This window comes from Papio anubis, unplaced genomic scaffold (assembly GCF_008728515.1).
Source record: "Papio anubis isolate 15944 unplaced genomic scaffold, Panubis1.0 scaffold101, whole genome shotgun sequence".
NCBI classification, from domain to species: domain Eukaryota; kingdom Metazoa; phylum Chordata; class Mammalia; order Primates; family Cercopithecidae; genus Papio; species Papio anubis.
The window spans coordinates 201,469-221,933 of NW_022159226.1; the positions used below are offsets into that span (position 1 = coordinate 201,469).

The following is a 20,465-nucleotide window of genomic DNA, read 5'->3' on the forward strand; positions in this document are numbered from 1 at the left end:
GCACAGCAGCCCCACTGCTGGGAGTATTGTAGTTATTGCCAGTGGCTTGCATTTTGGCTCTGACAACAGCAGTTAGCACTCGTGTTGTCTGTGGGTAGGGGATGTCAGAGAGGTTGCAGGGATGTGGAGACAGGAGCTGTTGGTCCCCATGGCAGGATACAGTCTAGTAGAGTCTGGGATCTCAGTTTAGTGATGTGCAAATTGTTTAGGACTTGGGGATGTGTGGAACCCAGCGTGAATTTCCTCTTTGGAGCAATGCCATCATGTGATCTCCAAGCAGTTTCTCTGTCAGTCACATGGACCTCAAGGGTTGAGGGGCTGTCCTATGGCTAGGATTGCAGGAGTCCTTAATAGTAATGTGGACCACTTGGGGTGTTTCTCTTGCCCTTTACCCACATTGAAGAGCCTCTCTAGGCTCCCAGCTGATTCTGGCTGAGCAGGCTGCCCTGATTTCCTCTCCTTCTTTGCCTTAAGTGTTTCCTGTCACTTCTTGTTGAATTCAGTGTTCTCTCTTACGTGATCTTTTCTAACTATGATCGTCAACTTGTTATTTTGGTTCTTCTTTGTGGAGAAGGCAAGTACCAGATGCCTATAGACATTCCTCTGTGCCTCCAACTTCATATTTCTTTTGATGCTACTCTTATTATAAATGGTCTGCCCCAGATCCAGACACATGCAGGTGTCTTACAATGGTCTACCTATCCCAGGTCCAGACACACACAGGGTAGACACTGGGCAGATGTTTCTTTGAAGAACAAGTAAATGAATAAAATATGTAAATGGAAAGTATTAATGTAATAATGGGCCATGTCTGCTTATTTTCAGGATTCTTTTCTCAGAATTCTACAACATGGAAGTGGGGGTAGAGAAAGCAAATGGATAATGTAATGCAGGGTAGAGATTTGGTGGGAAAATGAGTATCTGGTTTTGAATCTCAGGAAAAGGCTAGGCAGAGAGGTGAGACAGGGATGCGGAAAAGAGCAAAGATCATTAACTAATCAAAACGCAGTTTTTTGTTTGTTTTTTTTTTTTTCTGACAGACTTAAGCTATACTTCTAATTCTGTGGGAGCTAGCACTTTTCAATTTGTATTAGTCCATTCTCACACTGCTATAAAGAAATACCTGAGACTGGGTAATTTTATAAATAAAAGAGGTATAATTGGCCCGTGATTCTCTGCGGGATGTACAGGAAGCACGGCTGAGGAGGCCTCAGGCAACTTACAAACATGGTGGAAAGCAAAGAAGCAGGCATGTCTTACATGAGTGGAGCAGGAGGAAGAGGGCTGGGGGCAGCTACACACTTTTTACACAACCAAGTCAAGTGAGAACTGTATCATGAGAAGAGTACCAAAGGGGGAAATCCACCTCTGTGATCCAATCACTTTCTACCAGGCCCCACTTCCAAAACTGGGGATTATAATTTGACATGAGATTCGGGCAGGGACACAAATCCAAACCATATTATTCTGTCCCTGGCCCCTCCCAAGTCTTGTGTCCTCACATTCCAAAATTCAGTCATGCCTTCTCAACAGTCCTCAGAGTCTTAACTCATTCCAGCATTAACTCACAAGTCCACAGTCCAAAGTCTTATCTGAGACAAGGCAAGTCCCTTCTGCCTATAAGCCTGTAAAATAAAAAATGGGTTAGTTATTACTTCCAACATACAATGAGGGTACAAGCACTGGGTAAATACTTCTTTTCCAAAAGGGAGAAATTAGCCAAAAGAAAGGGGCTACAGGCCGCATGTAAGTTCGAAACCCAGCAAGGGAGTCAATACATCTTAAAGCTCCAAATAATCTCCTTTGACCCCATGTCTCACTTCCAGGGCACACTGGGGCAAGGGGTGGGCTCCTAAGGCCTTTGGAAGCTCCACCCCTGAGGCTTTGCAAAGTAAAGCCCCTGAGGCTGCTTTCATGGGCTGGTGTTCAAGCACGTGTGGCTTTTACATGTGCATGGTGCAAGCTGCTGGGTTGATCTACCATTCTGCAGTCTCAAAGATGATGGCCCTCTTCTCACAGCTCCCCTGGGTAGTGCCCCAGTGGGGACTCTGTGTGGGGGATCCAACCCCAGATTTCCCTTCCACGCTGCCCTAGTAGAGATAGAGATTCTCCATGAGGGCTCTGCTCCTGCAGCAGGCTTCTGCCTGGACATTTAGGCTTTTCTACACATCCTCTGAAATCTAGGCAGAGGCTCCCCAAGTCTTGACTCTTGCACTCTGAACATTGGCAGGCTTAACACCTCGTGGAAGCACCAAGTTTTATGGCTTGCACCCCCTGAAGCAGCAGCCTGAGCTGTATCTGGAGTCCTTTTAGCCACCCCTGGAGGCGGAGAGGCCAGGATGTGGGGAGCAGTGTCTTGAGGCTGTGCAGGGCAGTGGGACCCTGGTCCCTGTTCATGAAACCATTCTTCCTTCTTAGACCTCCATGCCTGTGATGGAAGGAGCTGCTGCAAAGGTTTCTGAAATGCCTTGGAGGTCTTTTCCCCTTTGTCTTGGCTATTAGCATTTGGCTGTTCTTTACTTATGCAAATTTCTGTAGCTGGCTTGAACTCCTCCAAAAAGGCCTTTTCTTTTCTACCACATGGCCAGGCTTCAAATTTTTCAAACTCATACACTTTGCTTCCCTTTTAAATATAAGTTTCAGTTTCAGGTAATTTCTTTGCTCATGCATATGAACATAGGTTGTTAGAAGCAGCAGGCTATATCTTGAATGCTTTGCTGCTTAGAAATTTCTTCTGCCAGATATCCTAAATCATCACTCTCAAGTTCAAAGTTCTACATATCCCTAGAGCAGGGGCACAATGCCTCCAGGCTCTTTGCTAATGCATAACAAAATGACCTTTACATTAGTTCCCAAGAAGTTCCTCATTTTCATCTGAGACCTCCTTAGCTGGGACTTCATTGTCCATATCACTATCAGCATTTTGGAAACAACCATTCAACAAGTCTCTAGGAAGTTACAAATTTTCCTCATCTTCCTATCTTTTTCTGAGCCTTCCAAATTGGTCCAACCTCTACCTGTTACCCAGTTCCACACCCAAATTCAAAGTTTCAGGTATCTTTATACCAATGCCCCTTTCCTTGTTACCAATTTTCCATATTAGTTCATTCTTGCACTGCTATAAAGAAATATCTGAGACTGGGTAATTTATAAAGAAAAGAGGTTTAATTGGCTCACAGTTCTACAGGCTGTACAGGAAGCATGGCTAGGGAGGCCTCAGGAAACTTACAAGCATGGTGGAAGGCAAAAGGAAAGTAGGCATGTCTACATGGCCAGAGTCAGGAGGAAGAGAGAGAGGTGGGAAGTGCCACACACTTTTTAAACAACCAGATCTAGTGAGAGCTCTATCATGAAAACAATACCAAAGGGGGAAATCCACCCGCATGATCCAATCACCTCCCACCAGGTCCCACCTCCAACACTGGGGATTACAACTTGGCATGAGATTTGGGCAGGGATGCAAATCCAAATTATATCATAGTTCTTTCTGAAATGTGGCTCATGTAGCTTCCTACTATTTGAACTTTCCTCTTTTTCTCCTCATGTCTGCCTATCTGTTCTGTTCATATTTCACTGTCAGAATCTCTTTCTGGTTTTCTTAGTGACTTTCAAGATGTCCTCTTAACTAGGAGCAGAACCTGTCAGATATGCTAACATAACTTTACCTGCTTTCAAATTCTGTGACCTCTTATTGACTGTGAGCAACATATTTTAACTTCTGTGAGTGACAGTAGAGGAAAATTGTGATGAGCTGATGTCAGACTGCGTTTTTGGAAAGCAACTAATCCTCTCTGAGCCTCCAGGAAGACATCCTCTCTCTATCAAATGCAGACTTTTAGAAATAATACTCTCTCAGCCACATATCCCACCCCGTATTATTATCACATGCCATTACTGTCTGGTAGTTATTTATGTTCATATCATCTTGGCTAGATTATGAACTTTTAAAAGGCAAGCCTTCTGCCTTTTACCTTTATATTCCCATGCATGCTTTGTATGCTTAAGTGGTTAGTCATTTAATATATTTTGAAAGAGATAATGTATCCATGTTGTTAAGTTAAAATAATCCATGGAAGGCTTCTATTACAATGACTGGCATATAGTAGATATTTAGTTAATTATATTAGAGCACTCAGTCAATATGGGGAATTTTACCTCATTTCCTCCTCTTTAATTGATTCTCCCATTTCACATACATTGTTCTTTGACTGATTTTAGGAGCCTATTTATTTATCTATTTTTCATTTTGAAGTATTTTTTTGACTTACAAAGAAGTCACAAGACTAGCATAAGGAAATCCCACATTCCATGGATGTATGCTTAGTACATTGTATCAAGGAGGCACAAAACATCCCTTTACTGGTGGTGTTAAGTTTGATCATTTGATTAAGGTGCCATCTGCCAGATCTTTCTACCATAAAGATACTACATTAGTTCATTTTCATGCTGTTTAAATAAAGACAAACCCAAGACTGGGTAATTTATAAAGGAAAGAGGTTTAATTGACTCGCAGTTCAATATGGCGGGGGAAGCCTCACAATCATGGCAGAAGGCAAATGAAGAGCAAAGTCGTATCTTACATGGCAGCAGGCAAAGAGAGCATGTGCAGGGGAACTCCTGTTTGTAAAACCATCAGATTTCATGAGACTTATTCACTATCATGACAAAAGCACAAGAAAGACCCACCCCCATGATTCAGTTACCTACCATTGGGTCCCTCCCACAACATGTGAGAATTATGGGAGCTACAATTCAAGATGCAACTTGAGTGGGGACACAGCCAAACCATATCAGATACTTTTTTTTTTTTTTTGAGATGGAATCTCGCTCTCACCCAGGCTGGGGTGCAGTGGCATGATCTCAGCTCACTGCAACCTTCACCTCCCGGGTTCAAGTGATTATTCTGCCTCAGCCTCTGGAGTAACTGGGACTATAGGCATGTGCCACCACACCCGGCTAATTTTTCTATTTTTAGTAGAGATGGGATTCCACCATATTGGCCAGGCTTATCTCAAACTCCTGACCTCATGATTCCCCTGCCTCAGCCTCCTAAAGTGCTGAGATTAGAGGTGTGAGCCGCTAACACCCAGCACAGATACTATGTTTTTCCATTGTAGTTCATAAGTGTCTGGTGGGGAAATACTGTAAATATCTTACTTCTCATCACATTTTTGCTCTCTTAAGTTTAGCATCCATTGATAATTGTTTCTTGAAACAAATTATCATAAAGTTTACTGTGTAGTGACTTTTCTAGTCACATCATTTCTTCTATATCTATTAGTTGGCATTTTACCATAATAAAGAGTTTTTCCTTCCTCTTCATTTAGCTTTTTATTTATTTGTTAACTTATATTAGTATAGACTCATGGAATCTTATTTTGTTAAATTGATTACGCATCAGAATCATTATTTTGTTTGTTTTTTGTCTTAAATTGTACAGATGGTAAAATTGGATGGGTGGCAGGGATGGCTTTGAGTACTCCTGTTTCAGTTTGAGGGTGTGCCAAACAGCAGGCCCAGAGGATAAGCATTCATGTGGTTTACACCAGTTTAACAAGGACCAACATGAAAGAGAAAATAGTTGTAGATTACTCTAAAATATATTGTTTCCTCTCTGTTTCAGGAAATAAAAAGGGTCAGTTGGAGGTAGTTTAGTCATTAAGGCCACTACAACTTCCTCTCTTAACTCTTAGCAGCTGGAGATGTTTTGCTGTAGACACAGTTTGAACATAAATGGGAAAGGAGAGTCAGTATCACTATGTTGGCACAAGATGGCAGCAGTCAGCCATTGATTTTGCAGCTCAAGGCCTACAGATTTTAAATTAATGGTGTCTTTTGTCTTCGCAGGGACTTCAGTACTAGTGCTAATAACATTCAGATTGATAAAACCAAGCCTTTGTGGCACAACTATTTCTTATGTGGACTTAAAGGAATTCAGGTAAATTGGTTTATAAGACACTTACTACCAGTTGAGATTATCATGTGTATTCTGTCAGATTTATTTTATTTACTACATCTTTTTCATCTCCTTACAGTACTAACTGATGCTTCTGTTCTATTTTGCTAGTTTGTGTTTCAGAGAGTGGGGAAGATATGACTGTTTTTGGGGTAGTGTTCACAGGGGGCAGTAGTGGTTTTCATATAGCTGGCTTTTCATAAATAGGTGCATTTGACAAACATCTGTCTGGTTTTAAAATCTTTGTTTAAACATACCTTTGAGGATATGTTTTAGTACTATTATTTACATGTATACTTGGGATATATAGGGGTATACTGTAATAGGATTTAGAGTCAGCCCAGGTTTGAATCTGGGCTCTTCCCAGCTGTGGTAATTTAACCTCTTAAATCTCAGATTTATCTGTAAAATGATGTCATTGCTAAACTGATGAAGAGTTGTTAAAAGAATTACATAAGGCTTGATAGTAGCCATTTAATAAATGGTAGCTAGTATTGTTATTGCTACTTCAGATGGGATTAAAAAAAGACGTAATGAAATGTATTAGTGTAAGTATTTTCCTAGAAACTTGAATAATTACTTTGAAAATGTCTAATGTTACATTAGAACAAGAACAAGAAAATAAAATGTTTTCACTCTCATAGTTGAAAAAGTATCAAGGACCAAAAGAAAATTGATATTTGCTGTTTTTAGAGCCACTTTTATATTGCAATAATTATTTTAGATATAGTGACTTGTATAGAATCACAGGTAGGACAATAAGCAGTAAATTTTGCCTTTGTGAGCTAAAAGTAAACAAACAAACTGACCGGTGTTTTAGAGAGCTTGTGTTCCTTACTGCCTGGCAGTCCTATTTGAAACTTTGTAATGAACAGCTAGGACTTAGTGGCACGTCCATTACAGAAATACATCAAATTTATTTCTAATGTGTAGTTCTATACTCTAACAGTGGTGGTTTTTGTTCTTAAAGTTAATGAATTCATTTCTTTCTTTCTTTTGTGTTTCCCTTCCTCTCAGACACATGGTAATAACTTACAGGAAAAGTTATTGGCAGGTTTTAAATCTTCAGATCATCTGGCTTATATACATTAGTAGGAATTACAGTATTTGGAAGCATTTGCCTGGCAAATGCAATTTTAATCTTCCTTGTAACAACATGCCTTTTTGCAGCATATGGGTAAAGTGGCCTAAATAATGCATGTTGCTTTGTGTTATTTTTGAGCATTTCAGGTTTTAAAGCCTTCCTGTTTGGTTTGACAATTTATGTGCAAAAGCAAACTTATCCAATAAGCTTTTGGCAGAAAGATAATTTAAATGCTAGCCTGTTCAGAAACTTTCAGATTCAAATACTAGAAAGTTTCAGAGGATAATTCGTTTATATTAAATTGAACATGTTATCCTTTTGGGATAGAGCTATTACAGAATGTGGCATATACCCATTTGCATTTTGAATTTGTTATACGTTTTCATTTAAACATTGCATGATAAGTGCTTTTTTTTTTTTTTTTTTTTTTGAGATAGAGTCTTGCTCCGTGGCCCAGGCTGGAGTGCAGTGGCATGATCTCAGCTCACTGCAACCTCTGCCCCCTGGGTTCAAGCAATTCTCCTGCCTCAGCCTCCCGAGTAGCTGGGATTACAGGCGCCTGCCACCGCGCCCAGCTGATTTTTGTATTTTTAGTAGAGACAGGGTTTCACCATATTGGCCAGGCTGGTCTTGAACTCCTGATTTCATGACCCACCCACCTTGGCCTCCCAAAGTGCTGGGATTACAGGCATGAGCCACCACACCTGGCTGATAAGTTCTTAAGTATGATTCCCACTCAAGACACCCATGTTTGATCAGTTTATAGTTAAATATATTGTATTCTTCAAGTTTTTGTTTTTTTTTTTAAACAAACTGTCTGATATTCTGTATGAAAGGGCATTGGCAACAGTACAGTTTCAGTTTATAATTTGTATTTCTGGAAGGAAATTTTTAGATGACTTGAAATCAGAAAGAGAAGTATACTCAGCTAAATTTCTTCTTAGTGTGGTATGAGAGTTTTGCTAGCTAGGACAGACAGATGAAACATTAAGGAAAAATTTTATTTGCAGAATTTTGTTGTTATTTTAGTTATTCTAGCTAGTTTATTGAAATTCTCCCTTGTATAATATGTAGATGAAATGCTTAATTAAGTAATAGTATTTCATATGTTAATCTTTAGTCATTTGAGTAATTTGCAAAGACTATGGTACTTTTTCTTGAGAAGGAGATAGACTTGAATTTATTTGTAAACTTAAACCACAAAGGTTATGATACGATATCATTCCAAAGTGTCCTAGTGTTAGAAATTCGTGTAAGTATGCCAGAGCTTTCCATATTTAAATCAGAATCTGAGTATTTCTTTGGGCTTTCCTATTTGTAGAAATAGAGTTTCCTTGACTTGTTTAGGGTCTGTATTCTCACTTGTGGCTGAATTCTAATTTCACTGTCTTTAAAGCTGCCATATGGCTAAACTGTATCTATAAACTGTAGTAAAAATCTGGATTTTCTCATCTAGCTGGCATAGTAAATCACAATGACAGTTTGCTGGCTCAGGTTTCTAACTGCAATGGAGAAGTTTTCAAACAGGAATCAGAGACCTGGGCCCTACTCTCATCTCCCTGTGGGTCATCTTGGGAAAATTTCTTCATCTCTTGGTGCCTAGATTTTTTCATAAGTAAAACAGAACTCAGAAAGTTTGGAACTCTTTTTTTTTCAGAGAATCTTCTAAAGTAAGGCACTCTTTAGAAACAAGTCACTGCTTGGGGCTTGGACTTTTGTAATAACAGAATGCTGGAGATGTGCTGCACGGAGATTTAAATTACCTCATAGATAATTGTATATTTCTTGTCTTGCTACTTGGCAAGTTGAATTATAATTGTTTTATATTTTTTCCTTATTTGTTCAAATCAATTAATACTCAAGAAAAAGAACATTCAAAGCAATTTTATATTTTTTCCATATTCAAATCAATTAATATTCAAGAAAAAGAACATTCAAGGCAAGAAGATTAAAGGCATTTAAAGGAATTACCCTGTGGCCAAGAGTCGTTAAATAAAATGTCACGATTGAATTGCGCAAGTAGTTTCTATAACTATTATAAGTCTATTGATAGACTTTTGTTCTCTGGGGAATGAAGGAAGCTTTCACTACTCGTTGAATTCAATACTGAATTACTGTTGCTGTTTTTCCTTATATTCTTAGGAACACTTTGGTCTTAGTAACCTGACTGGAATGAACTGCCTGGTAGATGGAAATATCCCACCAAGTTCTGGCCTCTCCAGCTCCAGTGCTTTGGTCTGTTGTGCTGGCTTGGTGACGCTCACAGTGCTAGGAAGGAATCTATCCAAGGTAACTATGTTTGATAGGAAACCTCGTAGAACCCTCTCCTTCTAAAATCATTAGCGTCCAAATCTCAGATCAGAATGCCTTCCTTGACTGAAAAACTGTCTTCTTTAAAAGGACTGCACATGTGGGCGAGCACTGTAACTTAACAAGTGATAAATCACTATAAAGTAGCTTATACCCTCCAAACAGTGCATGAATAGATCTGTGAATAACTGTATAAAAATACTTTGTATTGGCCTGGCGCGGTGGCTCATGCCTGTAATCCCAGCACTTTGGGAGTCTGAGGCGGGCGGATCATGAGGTCAGGAGATCGAGACCATCCTGGCTAACACGGTGAAACCCCGTCTCTCCTAAATATACAAAAAAATTAGCCAAGCGTGGTGGCGGGCGCCTGTAGTCCCAGCTACTCGGGAGGCTGAGGCAGGAGAATGGCGTGAACCCAGGAGGCAGAGCTTGCAGTGAGCCGAGATCGCACCACTGCACTCCAGCCTGGGCAACAGAGCGAGACTCTGTCTCAAAAAAAATAAAAAGATAAAAATATTTTGTATTAAATATGGAATTTGAATATATGGGTATCGTTTTAGATCACCTCATTAACAAGTTAAATTTAGGGCAAGAAATTCTTCCCCTCATGGTTGAGACTGCTTATTTTCACCCAAAACCTTAAATTAAAAATTTGACAAGTAGTGGGTTACAAAGGTAAAGACTAGGTAATAAAGGAACTGAATATGCTAGCAGATTAGTCACAGAAATAAACTTTAAAATATTGCATTACAAAGAGGAAATGCTTATTTAAAGGAAATATAAATTGTACAAGAGGTCAGAAAGCCTCAAGTTTGTAAGTTCACATAAATCTCTGACTCTGCAGTTTAGAGCAGGTGTGCTTAGCTTTAATTAATGCTTTAGCATTCTGGTTCAAATAAAATGTTATCATAGGTTCTTTTTACCCCATGTACATACACTACCAGGTTTACAGATGGTTTGGGCAGATCAAGAGAAAGGCAGCCACATGCTTAGTCTCTTTTAAGCATGTTTTAACTTTCAGTTTGAAAATTTTATATATAGGAGGAAAGGCAGAAATGAAGGAGAAAGCAAAGTTTCAGACAGAATCCTTCTTTTTAGCTGTCCTGTGTAAGTATACATTAATTAGCCCTTAGTAAGCAATGGCTGGTTGGGAGGGAAAGGGGGCTTACATATTATTATTATTTTTTGAGAAGAGAAGAAGCAAGGGACAGGAAGTCCATATGTAAAATGTGTTTCCCCTGGTACAACTTTTAATCTGATTTGTTTATTTACTCATTTGTTTGTTCATCATTCAACCATTATTTATTAATGGCTATTTTGTGCCAGATAATGTTCAAGCCATTGGAGATATAATAGGTATAGTCTCAACTTTCATTGTGCTTATAATCTAAAAGGGAAAAGAGACAAGTAAATAGGCAACTGCAATAGAATATAGTAAGTGGATAAGTAGTTTTCTATGGGAGCAGATATAACCCAGATTTAGAGAGCATAGGACATCTAAATGGAGCCACCAACGATTCAATGAATTGTGGATATTGATGGCATAACACTGATGACATCAGATAAGCATGTATTGGGTGGAGAGAACATCATGTGGAAATGTCCAGGGTAAAAGCAATCATGGCTTTTTGGAGTAACTAAAAAATGTCTCAGTATGGCTGAAGCATACAGCAATTTGGATAACAGAGCAGGAGATCAGATGCTGGGCCTTGTAAACTTTGTTAAGGAGTTTAGGCATCATCTTCATAGCAGTGGGAAACCATTGCAGGATTTTAGGAAGAGGGTAAGGTGTTCATATCTGTATTTTAGAAAGATCTCCCTGGCTATATTACAAAGTCTGCATTTCAGGGTTTTAGCAGTAGGGAGATGATTTGGTCTAGAGAAGTAGCAATGAGAATGGTTAGAATTAGATGGATTCAAGATCTCAGAATCAGTAGGACTTGATCATTGATTGGGCATGGGAATGGGGAACAGCAAAGACTCAAAGATTATATTGGTGTCTGGCTTGGTATGATTCATTGGAATAAGAGATATGGGGGAAAAATAGGTTTGAGCGGAGGCTGAAATGTTGAGTGTGAGGAATCGTTGGGCATACTGATGGAGTTATTTAGTATTTAGTTATGAAAAAATATGTAGGTCAGGAGGAGATCTGGACTTGAGATGGTGCATTTGAGAATCATTAGTTTATCATCGTTTTTGAAGCCATAGGAGTAGATCAAGATACCTGGTGGTGGAATATAGGCGGAAAGATAAGGAAAACTAGAACAGAGCCCCAAGAAACATGAACATTTGAGGAATGGGCAGAGTAAGAGATGTCCACTGAAGGGATTGAGAAGTAGTCCAGTAAGTATGAGAGAAACCAGAAAGGTGAGGCAACAGCAAAGACAAAGAAGATAATGTTTCATGAAAGGAGTGGTAGTGTTGTCATATGCTTCTGAGAGGTTACCACAAGTTCTGAGAAGTATCCGTTGACTATCACAACAAAGAAGTTGTACAAAACTTTGGCAAGAGCAGTTTTAGATGGAAATGGGTTGAAGGGTCTATAAGGGGTAAGAAAGTGGTAAAGTTCAGTGGATACAAAAAGTCTGGCGATGCATGGAAAAAAATAATTTGGTATTTGGAGGAGGGTGTGAAGTCAAGGAATTCATTTCACTTTTAATGGGAGGATTGGTGAAACTTAGTTTTTCTATTTTTCTGGTGTTTTGATAATATACATATCTAAGAAACAGGAAGGAAAGAAGATAAAGAGAAACACTTGAACCCTTGGAATTAATTCTGATTGTCTGTTTTCAAAGTCAGAAATAGCAAATACATTTTTTATCAGAGCTATCTTACTGCAGTGCCTAAGCAAAAAGGGAACAATATGTATATTCTGGCTTTCTCAGCTAGTCTAAGTTGTACTAACAATATTTATATTTTCTAAGGACTGAGCATAATTATTTGGAGAATTATTTTTTTCTGGAGTGAGACAGAATCTTGAATGAAAGGAAGTCTGTAATTTGTTCAGAGTCTTTAATTTAAATGCCATGTGATTTTACTCTTGTAAAAATCATAGAATCTAAGAACTCAAGGGACCTTAGAGTTGAGCTAGTTCAAAATGCTCCTTTTACTGATGTATTAGTGTTACCACAGGAAACAAATGACATGTTAGGTATAACTGAAGAGAGTTTAATAAAGAGACTTTTACAGAGGTGTGGGTAAGGTCAAGGGAACTAACTAGGAAGGGTTCTCTTGTGAAGCTGGAAGCCATTATACTTTAGGAGCTGCGGATGTAGAGTAATGTTGCCAGAAATGCAGCAAGGCAGAGAAAGAATGACACAGGTGAAAATGGCAATGAGTGGGAATAGTTGAGGGGAATTCTCTATAGAGGTCAGCCTCTTGGGGTAGGGGAAGTGTGAGAATAGAGGGACAGAGGGACAACCAAAAATAACCAGCCTATTTGATAAGGACACTAAGTCCCACAACAGATTGGTGACTAAAGCCTTTCCTATTATTTTATACTCAGTAAACCCCATTCAGTTGCAGACAACAATTACTGCAGATGGGATATGATAAGTAGATGTAGAACTTGTTAATTCATTAATACACTAAATGTTGCATATCTGAAACCAGAGAACAGTATGACTAATCATCTGGAAGCCAGAAATTATGAATCAGAATGTTGCTGGTACAAGAGAGTATGATGTGGTAAAAAATCTATGAAAAAAGAAAATCTAGAGACTTCTGATTTCAAGATGTCAGGATAAGACTTATCTAGTCTTTTTCTGTGTCCCTAAATTAATCTTATTAATCTTCTTTTCTCAAAAATAATTTCCAAACAACAGGGAAAATAAGAAAAGGAAGCACAAGCTTTATCTTCGGTAAACCAAAGAGACATAAATAACCATAAACCACAAAATACAGAGATGGAAAGTGGATAGAGGAATGGTACATGACTTAGCAGAATGGAGAAAGGTCAGAGCCAAGTGCCTGTGGAGGGAGTTGTAGATGAAAAGGCAGCTGACTCATCCCACAGCTCTCTGGCAAGCCTTAGGAAGAAAGCAGGGTAATATGATGGGTGAGGATTTATCTGAAAGCCTTTATGAGGACTATTTAGACCCTAAAAGGCCTCTCTTCACTTGGGACCATTTCCCCCTACTGTTGCAGGAGTCTCTAGAGAAACCACCAGAGATCATTTGTACTTGGGGGCACTGAGCACTGAGAAAGGCAGGACGAGAAAGACTTGAAAACCGGGAGATTAGAGGACTTCTGCATCTGAACAGTGAAATCCTTAGCTTCATTCTTCTAGTCATTACTGGCACACTGGCAACCTCACCACCCTACACTCCAGCAGGAATGTTGGAGGATCCTTCTCAAAGGAAATTGAATCATCCCAGAGATGGTTCATACAGATACGGACATTTGGTGACCCCCTTCTCCAGCTCCTCTATGACCCTGTTAGAAGCCCATTTATAAAGCTTCTAATAAGCTTTTTAGTGACTCACTCTTAAATATGATAGGGCATCAACGGATAGTAAGATTTTGGAAGAAAACCTCCAAAATGAACCAAACAAACAAAAAAACAGAAAACAGGAACCCAGAGGAAACAGAGACAATGCTGAGAGCAGAAGAATGCTTCAAAGACATGATGTCCTCAGAGAGATAAAAGAAAATATTAAGTCCTTAAAAAGTAAGAGTATTACTTTTTTAAAAAAGGAACAAACAATAAGATAGAGTTTTTGCATATTAAAAATGTGACAGCAAGACAAAATTTAGCAAAAAGATTGCAATTGCTGGGCATGGTGGCTCGTGCCTGCAATCTTAGCACTTTGGGAGGCTGAAGCAGGAGGATTACTTGAGCCCAGGAGTTCAATACCAGCCTGGGCAACACAGTGAGACCTTTTCTCAAAAAAAGAGAACAGACTGGAAGAACTCTCTGATATAGTAGGGAATAAAAGAGCTGGACAATAAGAGAGAAAAGCAGGAAAATTTATGGATCAATTCCAGAAATCCATATCCAACTAGCAAGGAAAAACAGAAAAAGCAGTTATTAGAAAATTATTATTATTATAAAAAATAGATATGGGGCCTGTGTTGCCCAAGCTGTTCTCAAACTCCTGATCTCCAGTGATCCTCCCTCATTGGCCTCTCAAAGCTCTGGGATTATAGATGTGAGCCACTGTGTCTGTCCAGAAGATTATTTTTTCCAAAGTGAAAATGTGAATTCTGATTGGAAGGGCTCACTGGGTGTTTAGTGTAATAAATGTAAAAGGTCAAACCAAAGAATATCATCTGGAAATTCTGAAACTTGAGTGTTTATAGAAAAGACACTAAAAGCTAGTTGACAGAGCAAGAGAAAAGAAGAGAAAGAGATCATAATCAAAGGATCAGGAATGTAAATGAATTTCTCAAAAACAGTATTGGAAGATAAAGGCAGTTGATAAGTGTCTCTAAAATATTAATACATTTTAGTTTAGGATATCTGTTTAAATGAATTAATCAAATGTGAGGATATAGTAAAACATTTTCAACATGTAAAGTGTAAAAGTCTAGAGGATGTAATCCACTAAAACTAGGGAGTAAACCAAGAAAGAAGATTGCATGGGAACTAGGAAATGAGAAATCCAATACAGGAGAGAGGAGTTGGGTATTTATAGAACATAAGGGAAATTCCAACATAACACCCATAATATCCAGCAGCTTAGAAAGCAGTGCAGATTAAAATGAGGAGAGAGAAAAATGGAACTTATAAATCTTATCAGTAAAAAAAAAAAAGCCAAAAACGCTGATAAATCTGATATGTTCAATCATGTGGAAAACAGATTCAGAGTAATTTCACAGAGCTGTTGTAGGATACAACAAAGCTCAGCTAGATAAACAAATCTAAGCAAATGAGGAAATGGGGCAATTATTAAATATAGGAAAAACAAAAAAAGTTTGTAACAGAAATGAAATCAATCATTTTTCAGTATTTGGCTCATAAGTGAACAATAATCTCAGTAATTAACCCACCGAATATGAATTTAAACAAAATTTTGGGCATAACTTTATTGAGAAAAGTGGAGGAGGGTAAAGGAACGGTGGACATAAGAGAGCTAAAATCCTCACTTACCATAATAGGAAAGCAATAAATAATGTTTAAAATGAAACAACAGGCAATAACATTTACCATTGTTATTTGGAATTGGAAGCAAGAGCAAAGAATCAAAAGTATTTGCCGCTGTACACATTGCATTGGGGATAGGGATGACAGAGTGTGATAGGGCTGCTTTTGTTGTTGTTATAAGCCTTTTACCTGTATTTAATCTTTTAGAAAGTAAAATAAAGGATTGAGAGAAGAAGTGAATAGAATGAAAAATAATAATGCAAATAGGATGAAAAGTTAGATGACCTGTATGAGCATACCTGGGGGAACCTGGAAGATGAAGAGATGAGAAGGGATTCAATGAGTCAAGGCTAGAGATTGAGAACAGATGAGCTGTTGGAATGTGACCAAATCAACGGTTTAGGGTGAGGCCTGTTGATGGGTTTTGGGTGGAAGAATCCAAGAAAATACAGGCATCTTCCATTTAGTGGCTGTAGTCCATTCCAACAAATCAGATGTTCTGCACAAAATTATTGAGCAGGGGCCTATTTTTTTTTTAAATAGGAAAAAGTATAATGCATTATTCCTCAACTCAAAACCTCTAATTTCCTACAATGTTACAAAAATACAGTAAAACTTTCTTTATATAAGTCACACAGAAGTAGCATGAAAAATGCTTAAACCAATTTTCTTGAATGTTAAACAATTAATATGGTTGTTAACAAGCAGTTACTTTATATAGTAATACCTGTATGTCTGTAGTGACACCTGGTATTTCAGTACTCTGCATACTATTTTGTTAACAATATTGTGTTTAGGTTTTAGGGTGTAAATATGTATTTTTTCCTACATCAACAACTTTCAGAAAGTGTTGTTTTGAGAGATATGAACATTCTATGAAGTTTGGGTATCAAAAATCAAGAAGTCTTTCACCAAGAAAACATTAGTTGCTGAGGTGTTCTACAAGGTATGCCTGTATTTTGTAAGAATGGGATTTGGGTTGCTCTACTGTCCAGTTTCTGTCTGTTCTTGGAGTTGTCCTTGGAGGTCAAGAAGAAAGGACCAAGTACCTCTTAGGAATGTTAGAACAGAAATAGCTGGCCTACTTGGGAAACAGGTTGCAACTCTAAAAGCTAGTCTTGGGTAGTAAGGTATGTTAGACTAGCATCTATCCACAAATTCCTCCTTCTGGTGTGGGGTTGGGAGTAGATTTTGAATTCATGAGGTTGTAATATTCAAGTGATATTCAGAAGATCCACTTTGGAGAATCTGGGAGGTACAGTAGAGAAGTATAGGGTTGAGCTGCATGCCCCATACTGAAGTCTAAGGAAGGAAAAGAAAACCCATATTATCTTGGTTGATGAAGACTGAAATGTCCAGCTGGGAATAGTGGGGTAAGGGAGAATTCTTGTACGTGGGTATCCCTGGCATTTTGTCAAAAACACAATTTACATGATTCTGAGTTACCCAGAATACGAGTTAGACATAAAACCTTCCTTTGAGTTATAGTTCACTGAGGAAGCTGGGGAATCTCTCGGATGGCATCAAGAATCGTGTATTGGGAAGCCCAGAATAACATGTATAATACTGGATTTGTGAGGAGTGCTTTCAAGAGAAGACAGTATAAACTTCCTATTATACCACTTGAAAGCAGTGATTCAGTGGCGTTTGTTGAATACCTACTATATGCCATGCATTGTTCTAGGCACTGGAAATACAACTGTGAATAAAACCAGTGAAGTACCCCTGCTTTCATGGAGTTTCTATACTGGTGGTGGGAGTGATGGTATGAGATAGATCATGAAGAGCTATACAAATAAATATATAATATCAGCTAGGCCATAGTTAAGGGAAATCTTACATTGTATCTAGGGAGTTAGGAGAAGTTCTCTCCAAGGAGAGGACATTTGAACAGAGACCTTAGGGAGTGAGCAGCTGAGAAAGAGTGTCAGAGGGAACAGCAAGTGCAAAAGCCCTAAGGTGAAAGTGAGTTTGTCGTGTCTCAGGAATAAGAGGTCCCTGTGGTTGGGGTGTGGTGAGAGAGAAGTGGGAAGAGGTGGAAGGTGAGTTGAGAGAGTTGGTCAAGGGTGTGTAGCATCTTCTTTGGCTTTCATTCTAAGTGTAATGGAAAACCTTTGGAGGGCTGTGAGCTGGGGATGGCAAGATGTGATTTACAAGGATTAAGTTCTTTTACCTGGGAGTACTATACCATACCCCTGACAGTGGCAAGAGGGGAAACAATAAGGAAGAAAAGAGAAGAGAAGAGAAAAAAGAAAAGAAGGAAGGAAGACAAATTGTCAATGCCCTTATGGAACTTAAATGCATATAGTGGAATAGTAACAGAAGATTTATTAACTGACCATCTATCTCATACAAAGTGTAAGGTATTTTATATGTAAATAAATAAAGAGGTTGAAATAATGGCTCCTTGGGGAAGTTAAACAGGGACAATTTCAAGTAATTGGTGAGTTCTAAGAAAATGTTAAAGGAAGGAAAGGCTGGAAAAGAAAGCACTGGGAGGGGCCCAAGGGCATTTCAGGCAGAGTGAACCCATAAGTGTATTTTAACAGTTCTCTGAGCCAGACTTATAAATATGTGTCAGCCAAGGCCTAAAAATTCTTATGCAGCCTCATGAAATTCAGTTTAAAAACTTTTTGACTACAGGGATGCTTTCTCGTTGCTTAAGTCCCTGAACAGATTTACTTAATTTCATTTCAGGGGCAAATTAGTTATATAGACATGGGTTGATACTCTTTTCAGGGGAGTGTTTTTGAAGTTTGAAATCCATACTGTACTAGAGCCCTCTAAGGTTCATAAACAGAGTAAGTGGAATGTTCAAAGTTCTGTGCCAAATATGTCCACATTTTCACTTTTCTGAGTTTATAAGTGCTGTTTCCTTGAGAAAGTACAAGACTATATTTTTCTTCACATATAGTGCATTTCAGTGAAACATTTCTTGGCCTTCAGAATAAGACCTTGTGCCTGAAAAAGAAAGACATGTCTATGTTATAAAATGAAAAGGATCTCACAATTATATAAACTATGATTTGAATGTTTTAATAGTTTGCTACATGGTATAAGAAAAATCAGAAACCAATTTGCACTGTCACTAATTATTATGCTTAGAAGTCCACACAAGGACATTGTTTCAGTTTCCTTAGAATAATGAAACTTCATCCATATAATGGTTAAGGAAAATAGTAGTTTAAAACATTCCAGCCAGATGTTGAGTGCTAATGAACTGCAGCAGTATGGCCTCTGAAAAGATGGTAAATCCAGAATACAATCTTTGAAAAGAATCTCTTAATTAAGTGTTGAACATGGACTGAAGCCATGTGCTCACTGGTACAAAAACCAGGAAGCTATAGTGTTAACTCTGGGTGGCCTGTGTTTAAATGTGTTTTAAGTTTTTAGTTAATAATGTCAATACAAAACCATTCACGTAGTTTTGTCAATTAAAGGAGATCCTCTGGTTATATTCTTTTTTAGGAGTAGGATTGGAGACTGAATCATTTATTTAATGATTTTGAGTAGTTTGGATTCACTTGGGTGATGTGACTAAGCTATTTGATTGCAGATTACAACCCCTGCTTTGCAGACATTGTTTGGGTCACTTCTGGTTTTTTTTCCGTTTCCTTTTCTGGGCTAAATACATGTTTACCTTTAGCATAAACGAAGGCAAACAAGAATAATTAGGGAACAGCAGATTTGAGGATTATGGGTCACTGTTTGCAAGTGGTTTCAAGTGAAACCACTGTTGCTACAAACTGATATGTATGCCTGGCTGTGTTTTGAACTTTTGTTGTGATCCTTAAATCATTATTATTCAGTGACTGTGTTTCAAGGCCTCCAGATTTTGACTTCCAGCCCACAGTAAGCTAAGTATGATACAGTATTTAAAGAATTAACTGGAACAATGCAAGTGATGTTAAGTACTACACATATGTGCATAGCTTTTACCTACTACATCAGTTGTGTGCATTGAAAATAACTTAAAGGTGAAAATACAAGGATAGATAACCCCCCTACCAAATTCAGAAATGTTTCTCATTTATTTTCATGCATTTCTGTTTCACAGAGGTGATGGTAGCCATCTTGGTCAAGAGTTACCCATGCTGACTCCCAGACTAATATTTGGTAGAGTAAGGCAGACAATAAAAGGCTGACTTAACTTTGTCCCTTCTTTGTCCAATTCGCTCTGTATCTTGTGATAACTTCCCCTTGCCTCAGTTTCTGTTTCTAAAATGAGGGTGAGAATAGTTCTTCCTTTAACTTTACAAGGATAACTCTGTTAAACTGGCTTAATACCTGCAGTTCTCTGATCTTCCTGATAGGAGATTTTGATGAAGTTCAGGGAAAGAGTTTAGCAAGAAAATAGGCAAGGTAGGAAAAGAAATTAGTAGTCAGGGAAGTTTTTGTAATTGTATGAAGTCTTGTTGAGTGTATTGGTGGTGTAAAAAGTAAAGTAGAGGTTCCTCTTCAAAGAGACTCTCCTCCCCATCTAATTAGGAATAAATAGTAACTTCTCTTAGAAGCAAAATTTATTCAAAGAGCTGTGCTAACATTCTTAAATATCTGCTAGCTCTAATGAAGAAATCAATGTACTTTATGTTCTTTGCTCCCACAGTTTAGCCGAAATATTTGCCCTGGCATGCTTATACTGGTCCAAGTGGGCATTAGGTCATAGCCTGTTCCTCTTCCTTATTTGGAGGTGTTTTTACCTTTCTCAGCATTCCACAAGTTATTTCCTCCTTCCTTTGTTCTTGTCTGCCTGTGCCTCTTTTAAAAAGTTCTAAGTTGCTAGCCAATCAGGACAAATACAGAATGTGAGGTCCCGTTCTAGCCAATGGAAACTGGACGTAGCAGTAGGGTGGACACATCAGGTTATAAATGACTCTGTCTACTTTGTTCGGTGTACTCTTGTGGCAAAACTGCTGGCGAGTGTACCCTTTCTGCAGAAAGTAAAAATGGCCTTGCTGAGGAAATCAAATTTATGTTCAAGTGCTATTTCTTTATGGCACTGGAAAACAAGCATTTCTAACAGTGGTCAT

General features: G+C 38.4%; 1 protein-coding gene across 6 annotated transcripts in view; it reads left to right on the top strand.

Annotated features, from left to right (window-relative positions):
- The window catches only part of LOC116272414 (N-acetylgalactosamine kinase-like), a 129,917-nt gene that overhangs the window by 78,451 nt on the left and 31,001 nt on the right, over positions 1-20,465 (top strand). For all 6 annotated transcript variants that reach the window (XM_031661152.1, XM_031661149.1, XM_031661151.1 and 3 more), the window contains exons 4-5: positions 5,848-5,938; positions 9,183-9,329. In XM_031661152.1, coding sequence (XP_031517012.1) covers positions 5,848-5,938; positions 9,183-9,329 — 238 coding nt within the window. The remainder of the gene's footprint in view (positions 1-5,847; positions 5,939-9,182; positions 9,330-20,465) is intronic.